This window comes from Leopardus geoffroyi, chromosome D1, assembly GCF_018350155.1.
Source record: "Leopardus geoffroyi isolate Oge1 chromosome D1, O.geoffroyi_Oge1_pat1.0, whole genome shotgun sequence".
Lineage (NCBI taxonomy): Eukaryota > Metazoa > Chordata > Mammalia > Carnivora > Felidae > Leopardus > Leopardus geoffroyi.
Genome location: NC_059329.1, coordinates 72,650,429 through 72,675,569, shown reverse-complemented (window position 1 = coordinate 72,675,569; position 25,141 = coordinate 72,650,429). Strand labels below are relative to the sequence as shown.

Here is a 25,141-nt window from a genome sequence, read left to right as displayed (position 1 = left end):
TTTACAGCCTTGATTAAAATATAAGCAAGAATTGAAGGCCAGCTCTTCATTTCCGAGTCTTGTTTTACTCATATGATTTACAAAAATTAGAAAAGATAAATATAATAAAGTCCTGCATTTTACTGAATGTGTATTGGTGTGTGAACATTAACTATTTCAAAGTAAGATGGATTAATTTTAACATCTTCCACTTTTATGCTGAAATATCATTTTTAATAGGTACATATCATTATAACATTTTTTTGTCTTGTAATGTTGTCGTTCTTTCTCTTAATTTCCAAAGGGTATGTAGTTCCTCTTTTAGTTTTTAGCTGAAGATATCTCAGTCAAAATACTAAGATTTGAATAATCAAGAACATTTAGCAGAAGTTCACTCCTTTTATTCCATTTGGCATGCTGAATAACTACTGAGTTAAAGCAATTCTGCATGGTCTTTACTCCTCCTGTGTACATAATACAAACTGGACCCCTTTACTTATTCTGACCGCTTTGGTTTTTGCATTTGCGCATGATCAGAATGGGGTAAAGTTTGATATGATCAATTACCTCTGTAAAACTAGTGTCCTATTAGTGTTGTTGAAGGATGTGCCACATAGAGGATGAATATTTACTTTTAATTTGCACCCTTACCTGGAAATTGTTTTGAGTAGGAAATTTGAAAATATAAATTTTCATTTACAACTTTGTCTATTACATATTTCTTCATCCTGAGTCAGAAACCTCTCAGTGGTGGCAGTGGTGTCCTTTGCCTGTGTGGTATTTGTTAACAATCTGCATCTTCTGGTCTTTTCTCCCTCATTTTACTTGCTTTACATTATAGTATGGAGCATGCTTAATACTACTTGTAGCTATTTGGCAGTCAGATAATTAGGTGAGAAAGCTGAGAGTTTTTCAAGAGACTTCCTGAGTTTTGAATCTTCCCGGAATCTCTTAGACTTGAGATTAAACATTGATAAGTTTGTATGTTGTGACTTTTATTGTCCTGGAGTTAAAGGCCATCAGTGACTGCCTTTATTTTCATGAGTTATAAATATAGACATGGAAAGACTGCTTTTTTTTTCCCCTCAGTTTCTTCTACTGAAATGGGAACTCATATTAACTAGATTAACTCAGCATTATGGTGAGGATTAATTTTTTAATAGGAATGTGAAATGCTTTGATGTTATTAACCATTTTATTAATGAGTAGCTTTTATGTGAAGTTGTGTACACATGGTCTGATTTATGTTTGAAGTGTGTGTTCCTGTTGACCATACAGTTCTATTTTTCTCCCATGAAGCTTTAGCATTCTTTTCCTAGAGCTCTGAAAGATTTTAGGTCTATTTATAGAAACGAGAGACATAGTTTAGCCTGTTTTACATTTAGTGTGTATATAATCCTAGTTTCTGAACTTGCTCTGAATTTGTGATCATTACTAGTAATTTGGGCTTTTGTCTTCTACTATTATAATATATGCTCTCAACTCAAATTTGAACCAAACAAATTATGCTTTAGCATTTATATCAGTGATTATCAGTTTAGTGCAATGTGATAACATGTATGAAAGGGTTAAAAAAAAAAGAAGTAACAGAATTAGGTAGGATAGGAAGTTGAAGACATTTTGCTGATTATTCTTATCCATGATCTGATGTTACATCAATCTCTGTCAGAAATTTAAACCTGATTTGAGAAAAACTAATGTCTGTTAGATGTGGCTTTGAGGATTTGCTTCTTAATCCCAAACTTAGTATTACCTTTTTTTTTATTACTTTAGCATAAACACAAAATAGGTATAAAACAAAGTATATACCTTGTTTTTGAATTTAAAATGAAAATATCAAGAGACCATTTTGGAAATTAAATACAAACCGTTGTGTGAGCATAGACCCTTTTGGAAGGTCACTCAAAATCCAATTTTTAATGATGGTAGTAGATCACTTGTTGAAGCCTCAGAAAATAATTAATAGGAAAGAATGGAAGAAAAGGAGGAGGGAAGGATAGAAGGGACTAAGGAAGGGAAGGGACCGTGAGCTTTCAATTAATCGAATAACGCTGACTTCTATTTAGAATGAACTTTAACTTCTGTGATAGTGAGCTAGTATGGTTGTTCTTCGTCAGCCATTTCATGACACACTGATCTGGATTCCATCCATTCTTTGATTGATTGATCATGTCATGGACAAACGTTAACTGTTTTCGCCAATACCGTCTAATGATGCAGTGGTCCTCTCATCTGTTACCCAGGGCTCACTGTATTTTTCTAAAGCTTATCTAGTTTCTAAAACCCTTTAGATCCATCCTGACCTTACTGTCATTCTGAAAAATTCAAGGAGGATTTAGAAGTTGGAGAAAAAAATGAAAGGGAAAATGCTAAATAGATAGGTACTGATATGGGAGAGGAAAGGCATTTGGAATTGGAGTACTATTTTAAATACAATTTTAAAAAGAAGTTATCAGAATTTTGACACTTGGAATGTTAAAGTTTAATGGGAGTATGCTTTGCACTGAGGATTTGGTATTTAAATCTGCATTCCCTTTTGGAAACATGGCCTATTTGTTAAGATTTGAGGCTTAAAAGATATATATAAATAGTTGTAAGCAGTAGCACCAGTTGCAAACCCATCTAAATAGAGAGAAAAAAAATGACTCATTGAGAAAAAATTGCTAATTATTAGGGCATTCTAAAATTAAATTTCTGTAACCTTTATGAATCCTTATAGAAGCAAGTATAATCATTCCCTATGATCTAGTATGTTAGTTAGATATGCAGTTGGGCAAATAGTGTTTAACTGAGTATTTTCTTTATAAGAATATGCATCTTTTTCTCTAGAAAAGTTTTTAGCAGTTTTTATTACTGAGGGACAGAAAACATCTTGACTTTATTTTCTTTGAATTATCCTCTAAGTGGGTATTCCACAAAAGTTGTCGTATGTTTATTTCTTTTTTAAGGACTATGTGGTTACAGTTTGACTGGTTTCTTCCCCCTTGAAGATTTGTCATTCTTCCTTGAATGGCACATAAATTTTGCTTAGACTTAGAAAAAAATCACCTGGATTAAAAGGAACAACATCTAAACTTAAATATCAGAGGAAATCGCCCCCTTTTCTGTCCTATCAGTCTAAGAAATGATAAATGCTGACTGAATATTAATAGAATTGTATTTATACTACCAAGATAAGATTATTGGGGCGCCTGGGTGGCGCAGTCGGTTAAGCGTCCGACTTCAGCCAGGTCACGATCTCGCGGTCCGTGAGTTCGAGCCCCGCGTCGGGCTCTGGGCTGATGGCTCAGAGCCTGGAGCCTGTTTCGGATTCTGTGTCTCCCTCTCTCTCTGCCCCTCCCCCGTTCATGCTTTGTCTCTCTCTGTCCCAAAAATAAATAAACGTTGAAAAAAAAATTAAAAAAAAAACAAACATAAGATTATTGAGCATTATCTTCCCTCCCCCCCCCCCCCCGGGAATAGTTTAAGTAGTCAGGTAAAAATAAATTTAGTTGTGGTATTTTGTGATAGATACACTAATATAATTATCTATATCCTAGGGTTAAAACAACAACAAATATAGCCTTGATCATTTTTATAATGGGATAATTTCTCCATAAGTTGGCTTTTGTATTTGTAGTATTTTAATAGTTGTAAAATATATATGTAACATTTTCCATACTTACTTTTTAACTCTAACAGATTCCTCCTGCATGGAAAAACTACTTTCAAAAGATTGGAAGGAAAAAATGGAAAGACTAAATACCAGTGAACTTCTTGGAGAAATTAAAGGTACAATATACAAAATATCAAACATATCAATGTAGAGTATATTATTTTGTATAACAACATGTTTGCTGATCTCTGTATTTTACCTCTAATATGTGTTTATACATGAGAGGGTAAATATGTAGTGTGTCCTTGAAATTTTATTCTTTATAATGCTTATAGAATGAAATTTTTCCCTTCTGTTTTTATTAGTCTATAAACATATAAATTATAGGGTAAATTGCTTCATTAACAGTCTGAAAAATAAAAAAATGTCAAAAGATGAAAAACAAGTTAATTTTAGTCTTTCCTCTCGAAATCTTAATAATGGCTTGATTTATGAATCCAAATCATTAATTTGAGTTTCTTCTGGTCAGAAAGGGTCAAGGGTAGCATCTATAAAAAAGAGTTTATTGAGTGTACTTTACATAATGGTTTGTGGGTGTTTTTTGAGGCTTGGTTACCTTTTTCAAATCCTGGCTCTATCACTTCCTAGCTGAGTGACTTTGGGCAAGTCACTGAACTTTTCTGTTTCAAATTCCTTATATCTAAATGGAGATAATAACAGTTCCTACTTTATAGGCTTATTAATAGGATTAATTACAAGTAAAGCTTTTAGAACAGTTGTTGGCACTTAGAAAACACTCGTGAGGGTCAACTGTGGTTGCTGTTATTATTAACATACCCATAGGATCATAGGTTGACTGATCTCAATCAGATTTCATAGAAGTTAACGTTTCATGACCTCTGACCCTAATAAGGATGAGCATCTTTAGTTCTGAAGGTATGTGATTGATGTTATTATTTTGAAACATGTTAAGAATCATTACAAAATTAAGTTGTCCTATCAGTCAGGAAGTTATTCTTCTTCCTTAACTCTCTCTTGTTGATGCCTTCATGGAGATGAAGTACTTTATTACTAATTTTGGTATCCTAAACAGAATCCATGGTTATTAATTAATTCTATCAGTTGTCTCTTGCAGACAGACAGTCATGACTCCAATTTGCACTAACAATTTGGGAACCTAATTACATTAGTTTTCTGAAGTTATCAAATAACTTCAGATGAATCTTCCTATTGGTCATGGATAATGTTTTATTTAAGATAAACATCTGGCAATAACTCTGATGAAAATGTTATTTTTAATTTATTACCAAAAATTGCCTAGTGTTCAGGTATGTTGTGTTCAATTCAAATGAAGACAAAAGGAAGTCATCTCTTTCCCAGGGAATAATTAATAACTCATTTCATTAACTGATACAGTATTAACATTAAGTGGAAATTGAATATTATTTTGAATTCCACTGCCTCTGTTCTGCACTCAGAAAGGGCATTTGCTATTTGGGGAAAAAAATCTTAACTTATAAATGATGGGTAGAAAGAAAGTCATTAGTGACATATTCTTTATCCAGCTGCAGTAACATGTTGTGTGCTACTTTGCACGTCATTCTGTGTTTTCTATCCTTTCCAAAGTCATTGGTATTTTAACAGTGAGAACAGTAATGGTTTATGCAAAGGCAAGCTTTTGCCAGCATGAATGACAGGGGTCTTGCTTTCTCTTAGTGATGTGGAAGTTAATATTTTATTATGTCATGATTCAGCATCAAGTTTTTGTGCTTCAGGTTATCTCCTCTCCCTTCCCCCGCTTTCCATCTTTCTTTATTTTCCATTCTGATTATGACTTTATGATGCAAAAACTGTACTAGCCTTAGATGATCAAAATGTCTAAATCTCAAAAGCAAAAACACATGCAAATTTAGGCTTTTCAAATTCTTTAACTTTTTTTTCTGGATTCTGTATGTGATATGTGAACTTTCATTTGTGTGCTGCTCTCAGTTTTATGAGCATAGGAAATAAGATTCTTACTAAATTTTTCATCTTGATTTATTATACATAATTGTCTCTTTTTACATCCTAATATTTTGTCACATAGCCATTATAAAAAATATACCAATAATATGTTATCATAAAAACTGGAAAAAAATAGTTTAAGTAGCATTCAGATAGTTTGATTCAACCCCTGCTAAAATTCAACATGCATTTTTAGTCTAGGTGAGATCAGGCCAGTTATTATCCACCTAAATTAGTTATAATTATTCTGAAATTTTAATATGGTTTAAATACTATCCCCAAGAAATACATACTATTGTGGGCCATCAGTATTTTATATCTCAAACAACCCTCATTACAAAATTTGTTGTAAATGAATTTATGATAAATTCCTTCATTACATATTTGTTGCAAAAATAGAGAAATAGACACACAAAAAATAAAATGGTTATTTAATTCTACCTGTATTATTTTGTTTAATTTATGCATATACTTGTTAAAGTTTTTCCTTAAAATTAGAATCTTTTACTGTTCTTTTATAATCTATTCTTTCCCATTTAATGATATATCAATAAGTGATTAAGTCATGTAAAATATTTTTGGCCACTCTGACTGGCGTGAGAGGAAGGAAAAAAAAAAAAAAGAGGTTAGAGTGGGAGAGAGCCAAAGCATAAGAGACTGTTAAAATCTGAGAACAAACTGAGGGTTGATGGGGGGTGGGAGGGAGGAGAGGGTGGGTGATGGGTATTGAGGAGGGCACCTTTTGGGATGAGCACTGGGTGTGGTATGGAAACCAATTTGACAATAAATTTCATATATTAAAAAAATAAAAAATAAAAAATAAAATAAAATAAAATATTTTTATTTACAGAAAATATTGTATGAAGTGAGGTTCTCATAATTTGAGTCTTTTATTCAACATTTAAGTAGTTTTTAAAAATTATTTGTCATTGTAAAGAAAAACTTGAATATGGATAACTTCCTAATAATTTTCAGTATTAATTAGTAGTTATTTTCTTAGGATATATTCCTTAAAAGTGAAATTCCTGAGTTAAAGCATGTGTTCTTTTCTAAAAAGGCCATTGACTCATACTAGCACATTACCCTGCAGAAAAGGTACAGTGTTCCACTCTCACCAGCAGTGTCTGCAAGTATTCTCTTGCCCTCAGTGGCAAGTATTATTACTTCAAAAATTTCTTGCCAGTTTTTATAGGGGAAAATGATACACTATTGCTGATTTAATTTGAATTTCTTTATTATTGTTAATGAAGAATCTGACATAAATTTATTTGTAGTAAATGTCTCTTCCTTTGAGAATTGCCTGTTTATGTTGTTTGCCCATTTTTCTTTTAGCGGATTTGTCTAGTTCTTATGGTTCTGTATGATTTTTAGTGTATATTTTAATGGTATTAACCTTTATGTCATATATGTTTCATTTTATCATTTTCTTTTGCATTATGATTTTTATTGTCAAATCTCTCCCTCCCTTTTCATGCTCTTTTATGTTGGAGGTTTGTTTAGAAAGGATTCCCCCACTCTGCTATATTTTGTTCCAATTCTTTGACTATATTTTTAATCATTTAACCCTTTAATTCCTCTTAAGTATATTTTGATGTGTAATTTCAACTAGAGAAACAACTTAATTTTTTTCTTAAGCCATTAACCAAATATATCTGTATCAGTAATTAAATAATTGATCTTCTCTGTCTGACTTAAATAACATCTTTTACCATACTGATTGCATATTTGAAACCATTTCTCAGCTTTTGGTTTTATTCTATCGATCTATCTAAACTTTTATTACTACTGTGCTATATTAATCACTGTAGCTTTATGGTATCTTTGAAAAGTAAATATTGCAAGACCACATTCATAATTTTTCTTTAAGGTGTGTGCATACTTCTCTAAAGTTTATTTCAGGCTTACATTTAATTTAGTTAAGTGTTCACTAAAATCCCAAAATAAGTTTTTGAAAGATTATATTTATATGAAACTATAGGGTGAACTGACATCTTTATAGTATTGAATCTTTTCATTTAAAATCATTTATTCTTTTATGTCCCTCAATGATGATTTTTTTTAAAATGTAGATTCTGTGTGTTTATTTTGATATTTTCTCTATAATATTTAATCTTTTTGCTTGGTCTCGTGAATGAGACATTCTTCATTCTGTTTTCTTTTTGTTATCATATTTAGGGATGCTAATGAATTTTGCTGATTCATTTTATAATTTTCCTCTTTATCGAACTTATTAGCTATAATTATATTTCAGCTGATAGGTTTTCTCTTTTTTGGCAGTTATGCCCCCTTTTTTCATCCCTTCTCATATTACACTGCCTACAATATCAATAATTATATTAAGTAAACATGTGATAGCAGGTATTTTGTAAAGTTTCTAATTTATGGAGTTGTTTTTACTATTTCACCCCTAACTATTAAGATATTTAAGATATTCTTTATTATTAAAAGAACATTCTAGTCATAGTTTATTAGGAGTTTCTATGAGAAATTGCATTTTATTTTATGGCACATCTTATTGGTTTTTGTTTTTCAAATTTACTGATGAAATAAACCCTGATTAGTCATGGTGCAGTCTTATTTTAATGTACCGAATAATTTTATTTCCTCATATTACAGTTGTTATTTTTGCATCTGTAATCATAAATGAGATTAGTTTGTGTTTTTCTTTATTTGTACTCTTTGTTCACTTTTTGTACCAGAGTTCGTGGTTGAATTGGAAAGCTTTCCCTCTTTTTCTAGGCTGTGTAAAATATTGAATAGATAATGTGAGGATTACTTACTCCTTGAAATTCTGAGAGAATATACCCATAAAATATCTGGGCCTGGAGTTTTTGTTGCTAATAATTGTGTTTTTTTTCCTTTTTACATTTTCTATTTCTCTTTAAGTCAGTTTTTCCAGAAAAACATTTTCCTAGAATATTGTATATTTCACTGAGGTTTTCAAATACATTAACATTGTTTTAAAATACAACATCACATATTTTAAGTTTTTTATTTTCTGTTATATATTCCATCTTAAATTTTGCATACTCATTTTCTATCCCTTTTGTCCTTCAATTTTACTTGCCAGTGGCTTATCTACTTATCTCTTTTCCCAATATCCCAGTAATTATCCAGTTTTTAGATTTATTTCTCAATTCTGCTGCCACTTTAGTATGCCAACTACTCCATATTGTTTTTACCTATATTATCTCTCCCAGGCTTATTTCCTTATACTTTTTCTTTTGTTTGTTTTTGATACCCTATAAATTCCTAAACTGAATATTTCATTTTAAACATTGTTTATTTAACAATAAAGGTATTTTGGCCATGAATATGTTTGTAGAAATAGCTTTATGCATCCCATAAATTTGGGCTGTTAGAATTCTCATGGTCATTATTTTCCAAATTGTCCATACTTATATTATTTTCTGATTTTGTGCATATATATATATATATATATATATATATATGTATATATATATATATTCTTCTTCTTTTGGATTCGAGAGTGGAATGAAGCTGGAGGAGGGAGGAAACATAGCTTCTATTACTATCACTGAAAAATTCTATGCAGTGCGTTAGGTGCCTGAGTGAGAATTAAAAGTATTGACAGTAGAATGATTAAGAGTAGTATTAAAAAAATGAATCTTGGGGCACCTGGGTGGCTCTGGTGCTTAAGTGTCTGACCCTTGTCTTTGGCTCAGGTCATGATCTCATGGTTCATGGGTTCGAGTCCTGCATTGGGCTCTGGGCTGACAGTGTGGAGCTTGCTTGAGATTCTCTCTTTCCCTCTCTCTGCCCCTCCCTCACTTTTGTGTTTTTCTTTTTCCTCTCTCTCTTTCTCAAAATAAATAAATAAATAAATAAATAAATAAATAAATAAATAAACTTAACAAAAAAATTCTCTCCTTAATCCACGACCATAGAGAAGAACTTGAACATTTAATATGAATAATAATTAGAGATGTAGGGAAGTTTGACCTAGTATATGTTGGTTGGTTGATTATAAGAGGATAAGAATTGTGTTTTAAGGAGTTAAGGAAATAATGAAATTATTCTCAATGTACAAAAGAATTTAGGAATAGTTAATGGCTATCTGGCATTGATACTGTTGGACTACATTAAGAGAGAGTACCTCAGATATACTAGGAGTTCACAAAATATTTATGGAATGAATGGATGAATTTAAAAAACAAAATCTGGAAATTTAGCTGGAAATCTGGAAAATCTGGAAATCTGGAAATCTTAAACAGGGATATTGTAGAGGATATTAAAGGGTGTTCCTACTCTGGTGGAATGTTATCTTCATGACCTCCTAAAGTTTTTTCAAAATTAATACCCGTGTTTACTATACTCTCTTAATTATAAGACTAATCTTGAAAATGTTATCGATTTCCTGCCAATAAGTAATATAGTGAGTACTTTTTTGTAAGGTGCTTTATTTTATACAAAGGAAACAAAGGACTAAGACATCTACATTATTTTATTTGATCCTTATTATAACAATCCATTAAGGAAAATATTTTTATATTGATTTTATATATGAGTAAAAAGACTGTGAGAAGTTACATGGCTTATGTGGGGTCAGTCAAAAGTTGTGGCAGCAGGTTTTGAATCCTGCCTCTATAGCCTCAGAATCTTATACTTCTGCAGTGGGAAAAGGAGAAGATAGACTCTGGGCTGTTTCTGCCTCCACAGTATACAAACAACCAAAAGAGTTTCGCTTTTACCCTTTTCTATGTAAGTGAAGCAGTATTGCAAAGCTGGAGGGCATATAGGTAATACAGTTTCTCTCTATAGAAGTATTTATCTTGAATTTATCTTGAATTACATTACCTGAATGTAAGAGAGGGGGGAATCAGACGGTAGAAGGACACAAGGTAAGACAGAAGTACTGATAGGGTCCACAACCCATTTGAATGTATGTTTGAGTTGTACCAAAGGAGTGAGGATGCCAGAATAATTATGGTTATGAGACATTTCTAAATGCAATGGTGACATACCTAATGAAATCAAGAGCACTAGGAAATCAGCCTCTGCCTCCATGGATAGGCCTAATCTTCTGTGGTTTATGTGAGAGAATCCTAGCCAGCTTCCCTGTTTTGCACACATGCCCTTCTATGCTGTGGCTGGCATCTCCTTGGTGTGAAGGCGCCTCCCTGGGCAGTGTGCCAGAGAAACAGTAATGCTGGTTGTGTTTGACTTAGCACAAACTGTTTGCGCTTGTGTTTGTCAAACACACAGATGATATGAGAGACAAAAAAATAATTATGTGATATGAAGCAAATAAGGAAAATAGTGTTTTCCTTCCTTGGTCATTTATGATTAATCATTGCAATATTTACATTTAGGGATTAAGGTAGATGTGCTCCTAGGTATATTCTGCTGCAGCTGAGAAAAATGATAGTCTCTTTCTGATAGGAAAAAAGTTGACTAAAAATTCCTTTAAACAGAAAGTTCTATAAATTATTCCCAGTGTTTTTCAAAGCTGTGACTGAAACACAATTGCTTATTATAGTTATTCAACTAATATGTCTAAGAGGCTTGTTTGAGAGCCCGAATGTTTCTGCCATACTTTACTACTAACGGTTTTAAGTATTATTCTTTGTTACTTCATTAGGGTTGTTACTAAGAGAAATAAAATTAGGAACTGTGTGGCGTCAAATAGTACAAGCATATTACAGTTGTAGTTGGTACAAATACTGAATTAAAAACATGAATATATTATAATATTGCCACTGTGTGTCACTGAGAGAGACTGGTTTCATTATTAGGTTTGATTGTGGACATAAATCTCTGGAGGAGAGCACAGGAACACAACAGTCTTAGTTGTTTGTTTGTTTTTTTGTCTCCAGTGTACCGTAGATCTTTGAAGATCAAATGGTGTAGGTTATTCTTGAAGTAACTTAAGCAGTACTGTTATCACCGAAAGGTCAGAATGGATCTAACAGCATTCCCACAGAATCAGTGTTCTGCGTTCTAGGTTACTAGCTTAAATGCCGATTCTCTCTCCTAGTTTGTTCACTTTTCTAGTAAGGGCCTAAACTATATCTATTCCATTCCATACATTGCCCTGATTACTCATTCCATACATTGCCCTTTCTACAGAATTCTCTGTTTTTTAGGAATAGTAATTTACAGTTATTTGTGTTTTCAGTTGTAGGCAATCACAGAAGGACTAGAGTGGTTTTCCAAGAGCTATGACTGTACACTTTACATATTCATTTATAAGTGAGTTTTTGTTGAATTTCCATTTATAAATTTACAGCAATTTCTTCATCTGAGGGAACTGAAAAAAAATCTGGAAGTGTTTAGAGGAGAATCATCTGCCACTTTTCAACTTAAAGTCAGCCAAGTTCACATACCTAGTGATTCTTGCTGTTTCACAGGATAAAGGGTTAAAATAGTAATCTATCAATGTTTAGATTTCGTGTATTTTGAAAATTTTAAATTGTTATTTCTCAAGACAAATGCTGTATTGCTCTAGAGACCAGCTTGTGAAAGAGATTGAGAGCACATGTAATTTTCTCACTTTCCTGTTTGTATGAAATAATGTGGTAAAGTGTCACTATTTTCTGTATGAATTTTGTATAATTGTAGAACTTCAGAGTAATATCTAGAATTATGGAATCTCAAAAGATTAGAGCTGAAGAAGCTTTGCATATTATGTACCCAAACTTCTTATTTTCCCTGTAAGGACCCCAACATCCAGAAAAGTAAAGTTACTGCTCTCAATCACATAGTAAATGACTAAGGTGGAAACTTAATATTCCCCCAGAATAGCATGTTTAACCCATCCATCTCACAGTCTTTTGGTCGTGTTGTAGTCAATAGTGAGCTATTATTTCTGAACCCGTGAACTCCTTTTACTAACAGTAAATACATATCACAGCTGGTTTTATAGATATTTTTGCATTATAACACAGCAATACCCATAGTTTTAAAATTTATACTATTTTGCATGAATGTAAACATTTCAAAGCTTTCCTTTGTACTCTGTTATAAATAACTTTTACTTCTTTTGAAGTCTGTGTGATATACATATAAGCAATTAAAACTTCTCCCCACTTGGGTTTGGAGACACAAGGTCTTCTTAATTAAAATTCAAACAAAAGCTGCTGGTAAAAATTACTACTATATGATTAAGGTCTAAAGTATTATGATACATTGGAATTGCTGTTAACTGTTGAGATTAAAAGAAATCGATCTGTTAGAGAAAAGATCAGTTGGCTCTAATTAGTGAAATCAATGTTTACATAAAAGGAAATGCTGAAGTTTAGTAACAAATTCTGGTTATAAATATAACACTGGATAAAGTTGTTCTTTGTTATTATTACATTGACCACATAATCATGCCTTAAATTCATTGAATAAAAATCTGAAACTTCCTTTAGTAGTTATTATAATTAAAAACATAGAACTTTAAAATCATATCTAGTTTTAAAATTTTCAGTTTTATAAAATGTTGTTATATATAAAAAAAGCCAAAAATTATAAAATACTTCTATTGATTCCACTTTAAAAGGCTAATTTTAGCAATTGCTGAAGCCTGGAGTGGGAAAGGAGGCAAAATTGGTTAGAAGTAAGAAAGATCCAAAGTATTCTTACACAATTATGATTACATTAAATATGTATTAGTCTATTTGGTGACATACCGAAATAAAAGAGAATACATTTTGATATAATTCAAAAACAAGACATTTCACTTTTTTCTCCCTGATTGCTGTGATGAAAATAAACATTATAACCAGCATGGAGAAGCAAAACTATTACTAATTGCAGCCTAGATTTTAAGTAAAATGAAGGTCATTAGCAATTTCCTGGAAGCCATTCAGATTGCTTACCAGGAAATGGTAGCTAGCAGGACATCTGTAATCCTCCTGTGTGGAATTAGTGAAAACATACTGAAGCTTTAATGATGTGTGTTAGACTTAGGTTTATGGTGGAACCTTTCTCCATCAAAGTAGCTCATATTTCATTGAATACAAATGATTTTTATTTCAGTATTAGAGTATAAACCCAGAATTGAAAATAGCCTTTAACATCTATCCGTATATACATACCTAATACACACCTGGAGAACAGGGTATGGCTCATAGTGGAATAAGAGATGACAGGGTAACAGAAGAACAGACAGTAGGAATCTGGAAGTGAAATGTGTTTGGGCAAATAGAAAAATTTCTTCCATAACTTGGAATGCTGATTTCACAACATTTTGAGAGGTGAATGTAGTCCCGTTTTTAGTAGCATCTTCTTATCACAATAAAGAAATAAACAAAGTTGAGTGTTAAGTGAAAATACCTTACAGGACATAAATTTAAGTCTGGCTTACTCTGCATTGTTTTGGGAGATATGGGGTCACTGATTCAGACACTTTTAGCGTAGCATCTCCATATTACCTGAATTATTTGGCTTAATAAGGGTAACATCTCTGGAACTATAAAGGGTGACAGTGTGAAACGGAGGAGAGCATATATACTCTTCAGTTTGTGTAGAAAATTATATACATACAGAAAATTGCTGGAAGGATATTTAATAAACTGTTAACAGAGGTTGGCTATGAAGTAGAAAATAAAAGATATGGGACAGGCTGCTTTTTAAACTTTTACTGTATAGTTTGTACGGTAGGTTTTTTTTTTTTTTTTAACCATGTGTATGCATTGCTTTTTCAATACAAAAGACTAATTTAAAAAAAAGACTGCAGTCCTCAATGAAGATGAAAAGAACTGATTTCCTTATTTTTGTACAAGAAAGCATGGATGATACTACTTACTTCAGATTTTGTTGAGAGGGTTAGAGAGAGAATATGTGTTATTTGTTGTAGTATAGAGTAAGTAGAGAATCTGAAAATAATACAGGAAGCAACAACATTTGGCATAATTTAGTACTTGAACCAGTAAATATTTATTGATAGAATGATGAAATACAGTCCTCAAACTTTTTTTGATCTCAGGATCTTAGAGTGTATTGAAGATTCTAAAATTCTTTTGTTCATGTGACTTATAACTATTAATACTTAATTATGTTAGAAAATAACCCTGAGAAATAAAAAAAGTATTAATTCATTTAAAATGTATAAAATTAAATCTGCTACATATTAACATAAAACCCATTTTTATGACAAATATTGAATATATGAATATATTTCCTAAAGTAAAAATAATTTAGTGAGAAGAATGACATTGTTTTACATTTTTGCAAATCTTTTTAATGTAGGTTTTAATAGAAGACAGTTGGACTCTCTCATACCTGCTTTTGCATTCAATCTGTTTGATACATTTTGATCGAAGTATACGAAGAAGTTGGCCTAATATGCATATGTAGCTGACAAAGGGAAAAGTATCTTGTAGCATTTTCACACAATTGTGAATTTTCTTCCTTGATACTACATCAAATATCACAAGTGTTAGTTTCTTAAAGGTTAGGTCTAATGTAGGATCTGAAACCATATCAGTGAACTTTCAATACTTTTACATTAAAATACATTGGTCCAGGGGCACCTGGCTGGCTCAGTCAGTTGAGCATGTGACTCTTGACCTTGGGGTTGTGAGTTCGAGCCCCATGTTGGGTGTAGAGATAACTTAAAAAAATCTTTTAAAAATCCATTTGTCCAATTTTAATTCTGAATGAATCTTTTGTTCCATGCATGATTTTGTAATGCCATGCATTAGGCTTTTAGATTATATTGTCATTGAGTTGTGCAGCTCTTCCTTATGTTGGCACATTTCATCACATAGTATCAAAAAATCAAATTCATCAATATTACTATTAATCGTATCAGAAAAAAATTTTTTTAGTATTTGGAAAGTGTTATGCTCATGATGGCAGATAGAAGTTTTCTGAAATTCTGATTTTCCCTTGAAAGTTCCCTTGAAAGTTCAAATTATGTTTTAACCAATGCTATAAGATTTTTTGTTTTTTGTTTTTGTTTTTGTTTTTGTTTTTAAGTGGGAGGCTCTCTTGGCAAATGTTAAAGTACAGGTAAGGATATTTTATCTTGTTCTTTTAAATGAAATTGGAGGTCTATGCAAAAAACTATGAAAAATTTCAGCTAGCAACTCGAACAATAGCACAAGTGATTTTCCTTGAGACAGCTATGATACTTAGGTGTAATAAGCAGTGGGATGCTTCCCATTTCATCACATAGAATCTTAAGAACTAATTTTTTAACTCTACACCCAACATGGGGCTTGAACTCATGACCCTAAAATCAAGAGTTGCATGCTCTACCAATTGGGTCAGCCAAGTGCCCCTCATCACACAGAATATTAAAAATATGTGTACTTAAAAGTCATTATTTAACACATTATTTTACTATTTTATCAAAGAACTACTTAATTGAAACTGATTTTTTTTTTTGTTTTACTACAAGTGTGTGGTGGTGAAGAATACAATTACTACTAGTAGAGTTAGGTGCCTTTGATTCATGCTAGAGGATGAGCAGTTTTAACCCACTATTTCATTCATTCGCATCATCAGTGTAAGTGATGTATGTATGTATGTTGTAACATACAACTAATACCTTAGTATTATTATGAAAACGGTGTCGACCTTAGGGACACCTTGGAGACTCCCCTGGGACTCCAAGGGGTCCATAAATCACACTTTGAGAACCACTGGACTAGAACTTTAAAATAGAGTAGCATATAATTACCTTGATAATAAATCAATTTGTCAGTAATAACTACAAAGCTAATCAGTTACATGTAAGAGTTCAAAGATTCTGTGAAGACGCTAAATGAAGTTATTGACTTAAAGAACTTAGTTGCTTTCTCCCCTAGAACAGGAATTGTAGCATAATAAACACAGGGTGTAGAATTGATCAGATGTGGGTTTGAATTATGGTATAAACTGAACTATTTATTTATTTATTTATTTATTTATTTATTTATTTATTTTACTCTCAGCTTTTTAATCTGCAAAGTGGGGAAAAATACATGCACTTCAGGATTACTGTCAGTGATTGTAAAATGACTAATAAAATAAATCCTTAGTAAATAGTAGTTTGCCAGTAGGAATAGATATGAGAGTATTTCATTATGTGCCACCCAAAGGGACTTGGAACCATTTATTACCTCTTGCAGCACCAATTATTCCATAGGAAATGATTAGATATGTATAAAATTGAGGGGAAGTTCTAACACTCTAAGAAATCCATATTATCACCCACATCAAATTTACAGTATAGTCCATGTCGCCAATATTGTTTCAACCAAAAATAATGATCACTTTATTGATAATTAGCTTACATTTTTCAGGTAATCTAGGTCTGGAGAATGAAAAGCAGCCTAATCAGCTCTGTTCCCATCTTATTACAGATAGCTTAGCTATCATTTATCTGCCAAGTCCTTGTCGTAGTATTAAATCACCTTACTTAAGTATAAGTAAAATTCTCTTACCCAAAACTTTAAAGAAACTTTCCATACAGTTTTGGTTCTGGCATTTTATTATAGCAGTAGCTAAAACTTAGAGGTCTTACTGTGAAAATGAGATTTTCACATGTATCGCGTTTGGACATACAGTTGCTATGAATTTTTTTTTTTTAGTGTAACATTTGGGATAGATGAGATTTCAATACATATGCATTTATTATTTTATAATTAAAAGTTATGCACAGAGTTTTAGTAAGCATAAAATATAAAAAAGTTTTAAAATTTTTATATACTATTATTAAATTCCTCTATTTCACTTTAGTCTTTTTTGTTAAAATAAATGTAAGAAGTTTAAAAATATATATTTGTGATAATATTTATATACAGCTGATTCTTAGAAGAAAAATATGTGGGATAGTAATTCATCTCATTGCTGTTTATAGGCCCAGGAATGCTCTGTGCCTAGCGCCCCACGTGCCAGAGGGTGTCCTCGGTATTTCTTTACTCTAGAGTCAGCTCTTGACAATTCTCATGGGATATATATGTCACATTAAGAGCTGGCCCATACTACTAGACCTCCCACACACTTACTATTTAAGTCATTTGTCTGAATTTAAAAAAATCTAAGGCTAACCACTTAATAAAATGTGTGTATTTTCATCCAAATGGTGTTTTCATGAATAAGACCCTTGAAATAGGCATAAATTGTACATTATTCTCTACATTTTTAAATGTGTTGCTACTGTTGGTAATTACCACTGAGTGCATATTTAATGCACTGAGGAAATTTGATGCAATTATTCCGTTTATTTGTGATTCCCCTTCAATCCAAATGTCTGCATTAAACTATTGAAAAAGAAAACTACAGAGAATTTAGGTCATTTAAAAAATGCACACATTTTCTGAACTCTGCTTGTAAACTTGTATTGCACTAACCAAAATAAAATTAAAATTAACCCAACATTATAAAACATAGGGTTCAAAAGTTTAGGTAATTTTGAATAAAATTACCTTTTAAATATAACCTTAAAGAATTTGGGCCAATTGCAAGGCTACAGTCTTACAGAAGTCAATAAGAGGCATGTATAACTGAGCTCAAAATTTAGCTAGTTTAACTTAAGACAAATTCTTTTTCCTCAAGCCTCTTTTCAGTACTTAGAACTTGATTACACCCGGAAATGGATTGAATAGACACACGTTGGTAGCTTTTAGGAAGTCTTTTTACAAAATGGCAGGATCCACAGAGGAAAGGTCTGTCTATTCCATGAGAGCCTAGCATTTTTTAAAGCTTACAGAATTTGGGTACTGAAAAAGATCTCTAATGCTAAAAGAGCCTGAAAACAAGAAGAGTGCAAGAGGAGTCCAGCTTTTGTAGGTCCTCTTTTTAATTTTCTCCTTTGATCATAAGTTGGTAAGAAAAGTGCATGTGTTTCTCAAAAATGATTCAATATCATTAAAATGGCTTGGCGAGGGAATAGAGCAAGGCAGAAGAACACAGGTATTAAATGGGAAGGAGGAACTCCATATCCATTTTGTTCAGTAGGCATAATCTGATGTTCCCTTTCAAGTTAATATGCAACTATTCGTTGTACATGTTTTAATAATATTCTTAAACATCTCTCTAGGGCTAAGGAAGAGATGAGATTTAAAATGAGATCTATCTCATGGCTTTAAAAATATGTTTCTTCATGTAATAGTAATGAGAGACCTGTGTTCTTATGCTTAAAGCTACGAGTTACATTCCTATTAACATTTGTTTAACTAGGCTTCCATCACAACAGGTGCACAATTATTTTTATAAGTAAAATATTATCAGCCTTCAAAATTAGCCAGGGCAAAATGCAAGTTGTCTGATTAAATAATCAGAGCTGATACTTAAAATACATTTGATTTCCACAGGAATTTTAAAATGCAACGTCCCAGTCTCTTCTGATATGTTGAGGGAGTTGCAATTGTTTGTAGTATGTAAGTAGTGGCTTTTATTGTAACTAGTTTGATACATTTCACATAATTCAGTTGACATTATGAGACACACTACTAAAAATATAATAATAGTTTATTACTTCTAGCCTAACATTTTAGTCTACTAATGAAATAGTATGCTTCCTATTAAATCAGTAAAAGAAAAAGAAGTGACTCTTTTTCTTTGAGGACTCTTCTAAGTTCAACTAAAAGCCACGTTAGTTTAAAAAGTTAAAATCCAGTGTATTCTTATTTAAATTTGATTTCTGGAGGTTTAAAAAATACAAATATATATTTCAGATCAACAATGTATAAATCATATACACCATAATTATTGAGTATCTTGGGGAACAATAAAGACTCCCAAGTCTTATTGTAAAACAAATAAGAAACTAAAGTGAACAAAAGGAAACAAAACTAAATGTGTGAACCCTACACACACACACACACACACACACACACACACACACGCACGCACACACACACACGCACACACCCTCTGAACTAAACAAGAAGCTTCTCTCATAGGCACCTTCACCATGGTTAAGAAGTGCTACAACAGTGCAGCTGTTAGAAACCAATTACAGGCAGGTAACTGTTTGTTTTCATATCTAAATCTGTTTGTCAATCAGGAGAATGCAATGAGTCAGAAAAGGGGATCTCAAATACAAACCACAGGGTAAGGCAGAGCACCTGGAATGGGTCCAAGCCACAAGAATTAGGGCAGGAGTATAGATGGAATCAAAACCATACATGTGCACATGGCTCCTGTCTTTGACCAACTTTTCAAATAGACTCAGAAGTAGAGATTATTGGAGAAAAATGTGAGTTTTCTATTGAGAGCAGTCTGATTTTAAGGTTTGTTAGAAGAGTGTGGTTATTTATAGAAGAGTGATTGTATCTACAGATCTTTACAAATGTAAGACATTTCTAAAATTTGCTCATAATCATCCTTTTTAAATGAAGGTTTAAACTTATTTTTTAATATTATAAACAAGTAGGCTTTTACTGCTTTGAAATTCATCTGTGGCAATTTCCAGCTAATATAGTTATTAATGAAAAAACTTTAGTTTTATCTGGACCCAGAGATACATTTCTACTCAAGTTAGAAAAACCACCTTTACTGTTTAAATATGCAATTGTCCTTGGGTTGCAAGATTTCAAGAGACAGTGAAGGATGCAGAGTGCTTTACATAAATCTATATAGCTGGAAGTTTTTCCATGCTGAAATGTGGGAAAACCTACTGAGACCCTCAAGTTTAAGCTGGTAACATCAAGGGAGCATAAATAGAAGTTTATTAAGAGTGCTAAAGAAAATGAAATGGGCACAACCATTCTGTGGTTTTGCTTAAACATAGGCTTTCATACCCATTGAGAGTCCTGGATTTCTTGTTAACTGGTTACTAAAAGGAGCTCTTTTATTTTTCCAGCCATAGTTTAGTGCCCATAGGCATTTGCCTTGAAGCATGATGGCTCTTCTCTAGTCTCCATAGTTGACTGTGTATTTCTCAGCTATGATACCACAGTTTAGGGTTGCCCTCCCAGCTGGATGCTGAAAAGCATTTTCCTGGAGTAATTGGTACTTGTCCCAGGTCGTCTTCTTTGCATATTTTTCAGTTTTGGTGTCAGGAAGAAGAGGAGGGGATCACCACCACTTGAAGTGGTGCTCTCTCTACCTGGACCATATTTTTAATATTTACAAAGGCTTGTCTGAGATGGAATCAGAATGAATGATCAAGAAACAAATGAGTAAGAAGTGATGAATTAGATGAATTGAAATACCGGAGAAAAATAATTATGATATTTTTCAATTTAGAAAGAAGAGTTTACTTAAGATTACAGGAAGGGCCCTGAGGAGATTCTCTGTATTGTATTTCCTAAAACAAACTAGAGGTAGGACCAGGAAAAAAAAATCACTTTTTTTCCCTTCATGATGAACTTATTCTTACTGTGGTTGACACTGAAAGAAGCTTTCCTACTAGAACGTGAATCTCAGAACCAGGAAAGGATCTTTAGAATTGATCTCATCCATCCCTCTGCTTTCAAGAAGGAATGCATTTATAGAATCTCAATCAATCCACAAATCTTTTTTTTCCCAGTGCTTATTATTTGCCTACCATTGTGTTAGACTATGTAGAGTTTACAATACTTCGTATTTTCTACCAGTCAGACATGAGAAATGCTTTTTTTTAAATTTTTTTTTTAAATAGGTTTTTAAAAACCTACAGAGAGGCATGAGAGGAGGGTGCTGTCAAAAGCAAAGACTAACATTTATTGGGCAAATATAGTGTGTCACAGTGCTTTTGTTTATTTTATCTTACTTAATCCTCAAACCAATGGCATGAAGTTGGCATCATCATCTTCCTTTTGCAAAGGAAGGAACAGAGTCTCAGGAGAATTTTTCTCAAGACACCAAGATAATAATGGACAATCCAGGATTCGAATGGAGGACTATATAGTGCTTCAAGTTTATGTTCTTTCCACCAAAACATGCTAATATCTCTTTGGGTCATTATTGGGACACATTTTCCCATGCATTTCCCAAGTCTTCCATATGACTCTTTGAGCTAAATAAACAAGCAGAAAAACAAAAACAAAATTAAAGAAATAACAAAAACCGAAGTTACTTTTTTCTTTTTAGATTAGTGGGATTTTTTTTTCTTTTTAATATATATATAGTTCTTCTATTCAAATTTGGCTACTGTAGATTTCCCTTTTTCTATTAATTTAAATTCATCAGGTTTGGGGATGTTGTCTTTTAGTATCTTTTACATTTTTTTATTTGCTGTCAAGGATTATTTAATATTATTCTGGCTTTTTAGGAAATCTGATCTACAATTCAACAGTGAATCATCTCTGATTATTTGACAGTTGACAAAGTGCCTGGGTATGTCATGAAAGTGATTGTAGAACAGAAACTTTAGAAACTCTTGAGTGCTGTCTAGACTATTAGTATCTTTACATTTCTAGCATAGTGGCATGTATTTTTGTGTGTCTACTGCAAAAATTTATGAACCGTGAATAGAATTTTAATAATAAATTATAATGTGGTTAATAATTAAAGTTAGGAAAAATAGTTAAGGGAAGATTGTCATCTCTCACATACAATGACCACTTACTATTATGCCTATAATCCGTATCTCACACTGGAATCTATTAATTATTTGTATCCAAGTTCTTTCAATTCATACCACAATTTTCCAATATCTCTCCAAATATTTTAGAAATAAGCTTTATTCTTTGCTCATTAGGAAAATGAAATAGCTGGTACTAATGGAATAACAAGTGTTTTAAATGTGGGGATGTACAGAGGACACTGTTAGTTTGAGGATTAAGTCACCAGATTATCTTAAACAGTTTCCAATTCAAACAATTTTAATTTCTTGAGAAGAAGGCCATGAGAAATCAGACCCAGGAGTGTGCTTAAAAAGTCTCACAGGTTAGGGGCACCTGGGTTGCTCAGTGGGTTAAGTGTCTAACTTTGGCTCAAGTCATAATCTCGCATTCCATGAGTTTGAGCCTCACATCCGGGCTCTGTGCTGACTGCTCAGAGCCTGGAACCTGCTTCGGATTCTGTGTGTCCTTCTCTCTTTGCCCTGCCCCTGTTCTCTCTCACTCTCTCAAAATAATAAATAAACTTTAAACAATTAAAAAAAAGAAATCTTGCATGTTAAAGGCGTCTGGATGGCTCAGTTTGTTGAGCATCCGACTCTTGAAATCGGCTCAGGTCATGATCTCACAGCTGTGAGATTAAGCCCAGCATGGGTCTGCCATGGCAGTGTGGAGTCTTCTGGGGATTCTCTCTCTCTCTCTCTCTCTCTCTCTCTCTCTCTCTCTGTCTCTGCCCCTCCCCCACTCATGTGCGCTCATGCTTGCTTGCGCTCTCTCCCTTAAAATAAATAAATAAACATTAAAAAAAAATCTCATATGTTAGATACCTTAGGTCTGGCTAATGTCATGAATGAGGATGTAACTACTGAATTTTTTTGGCAGGAAGTATCATGTAGTCAATCAACACTGGCATTACAGGAGCTGGGGATAATGATTATTGATGTAGCTGAGTCACCCTAAGTGAGCAGAGATGCCCAAGGACACAAGATAGAAACATGAAACACATAAAGCAGGTATCCAAGCACCTATAGGTTAGATAACAAGAGTCAAATGTAACCTCTGCTAAAAATGAGAATCAGGGCATAAGATATGGAAGGCCTGGGTAGTAGGTACCCAGTAATTTAGCACTTGATAGGAGATGAGAACTAGGTCACTGCCAATGTTGCCAAGAGGAGAGTGTTGTGACCTCTGATCCTAGAGCAGAGAGTGTCCAGTCTTGGCTATCTGCTTAGTACAGAGACCAATATTTATGGCTAGATAAAAGGAAAATTTTTCTAGATTACATTAAATCTGTGCTTCCCACTATAGAAGTTATTTGCCACATGTTGACTATTTAATAAATTCAAATCAACTAAAACAAAGTTAAAATTTAGTTCCTCAATCACATGAACCACATTTCAGATACTTATTACCACATGTGACCAGGGCTACCATATTGGTAGCAAAGATATAGAACACTTTCATTATCACAGAGAGCTCTATTTGACAATGTTGTTCTATACTATAGCAGTCATAAAGACTATCCTTCTAATACTGTCAAAATGTAGAATCTACAGCTATCTGTAATAAGACATCCCTATGACAATGTACATTAAAGAAGCCAAAAAAATGTTATTATGTCAAATTTAGTGAGGTTTCTGAAAACAGTATTTTGATGGAAGAATTATATGAAGTTTTGAAATTGGTGTTCATATTGTTTACTGATTTGCATATTGTTGCAATAAATAGAGTTTTTTTCATTGAGGAACATCTATTAAAAAACCTATGGGAATGGATCATAACTTATATACAGAACTGCTGAAATTATATTAAAATCTATTTTTCTCACATGTATACTGTGTGCTTGGTGAAGCATTTTGGTTTTTGTGTTACTTGAAATTATCTCATCTCCACTGATGGCCGAAGGGAAAGCTGATCCTTCTTTCTTTCATCAAACTGTCAACAAGGCAGCTTCCTGTTTTGAGTACTATTTTTCATTGTGTTTAATACAAATATTTTTATGTATGCTTTTTCATTGTATTTAATACAGATTTTGTGTTTAAGTATGTGTCAGAGTCAAAAACAATGCACAAGGAAAGACAGAAAGGGAGACATTAGACATGCTAAGGAAAATGGAATAAACTTTTAATTTTTTTTCCCTGTCAAAGTACATTAAACTCTCAGAGAGAACCATTTGCATTTATGTCAGTATCTAACTTTTCTCTGATATCTTACACCCATGACCCTGAGAGTTACCCCCCACTCAATTTTGTGGCTTCTAGAGGAAAATCCAAATTTCTTTGTTTGGGGGTACTGCTTTTTGGCTTTGGCAAAGGTTCTTGAACAGACCTGGCCACTGATATGGAATCAAAATACATGGGGTAGACATAGCTTGTTGATTCCACACTGGCTTAAAAATTAACTAGGCAATTTACAGAAGAGGATGCATGAATACTAGAGAAATGCAGATTAAAGCAATAATAAGATACCATTTCATATCTATCAGACTGGCAAAAATTAAGTGTGAGGAGCTGGAATTCTCATAAACTACTTGTGGGAGTGTAAGTTTATATATCTACTTTGAGTTTAGCTAGGTCTAGCAAAGTTGAAGATGCACATATTCTTTGAACTATCCAACTTTTATATGTATATATTTATCTCCTAAAGCAACTTTTGCATGTGTATAAGAATGTTCACTATAGCACTGTTTATAAGAGCAATCAAAATAAAGAAGCAGTCAGAATAAACAACAGCTATATATATATCAACATGTATGAATTTAAAAATATGATATTAAATGAAAAAAGAAACAAAATTACGTATCTGGTATAGGATATAATATACAACTGAAAACATGTAAAAATACCACATTTTCTTACAAACTCATATGTAACAACAATATGAAAGAAGGTATTGAAAGGATAAACGCTAGACTAAGTACATTAAATTTAAAAAATAAAAGCAGGCTCTGCCCTGAGGACACAGGAAACAAACAAATAAATGTGATTTGTTATTAACTGTATTCGACACTCCCTTAGACTATCCATAGTGCTCTCTCTTTGCTTTACCAACAGAAGCTTTCAAAGTTGCTTAAGTCCTCTTTGTTTAAAACCTGACTGTTGGCTTCTCCTTGACTTCTTGTTACAGGATAGGTCAG

The 25,141-nt window shown here is 32.7% G+C and overlaps 1 protein-coding gene across 20 annotated transcripts in view; it reads left to right on the top strand.

Moving 5' to 3' along the window:
- SOX6 (SRY-box transcription factor 6) overlaps nucleotides 1-25,141 on the top strand; it is a 619,662-nt gene that overhangs the window by 357,236 nt on the left and 237,285 nt on the right. For all 20 annotated transcript variants that reach the window (XM_045484620.1, XM_045484628.1, XM_045484622.1 and 17 more), the window contains one exon: nucleotides 3,661-3,750. In XM_045484620.1, the coding sequence (XP_045340576.1) occupies nucleotides 3,661-3,750 (90 nt within the window). The remainder of the gene's footprint in view (nucleotides 1-3,660; nucleotides 3,751-25,141) is intronic.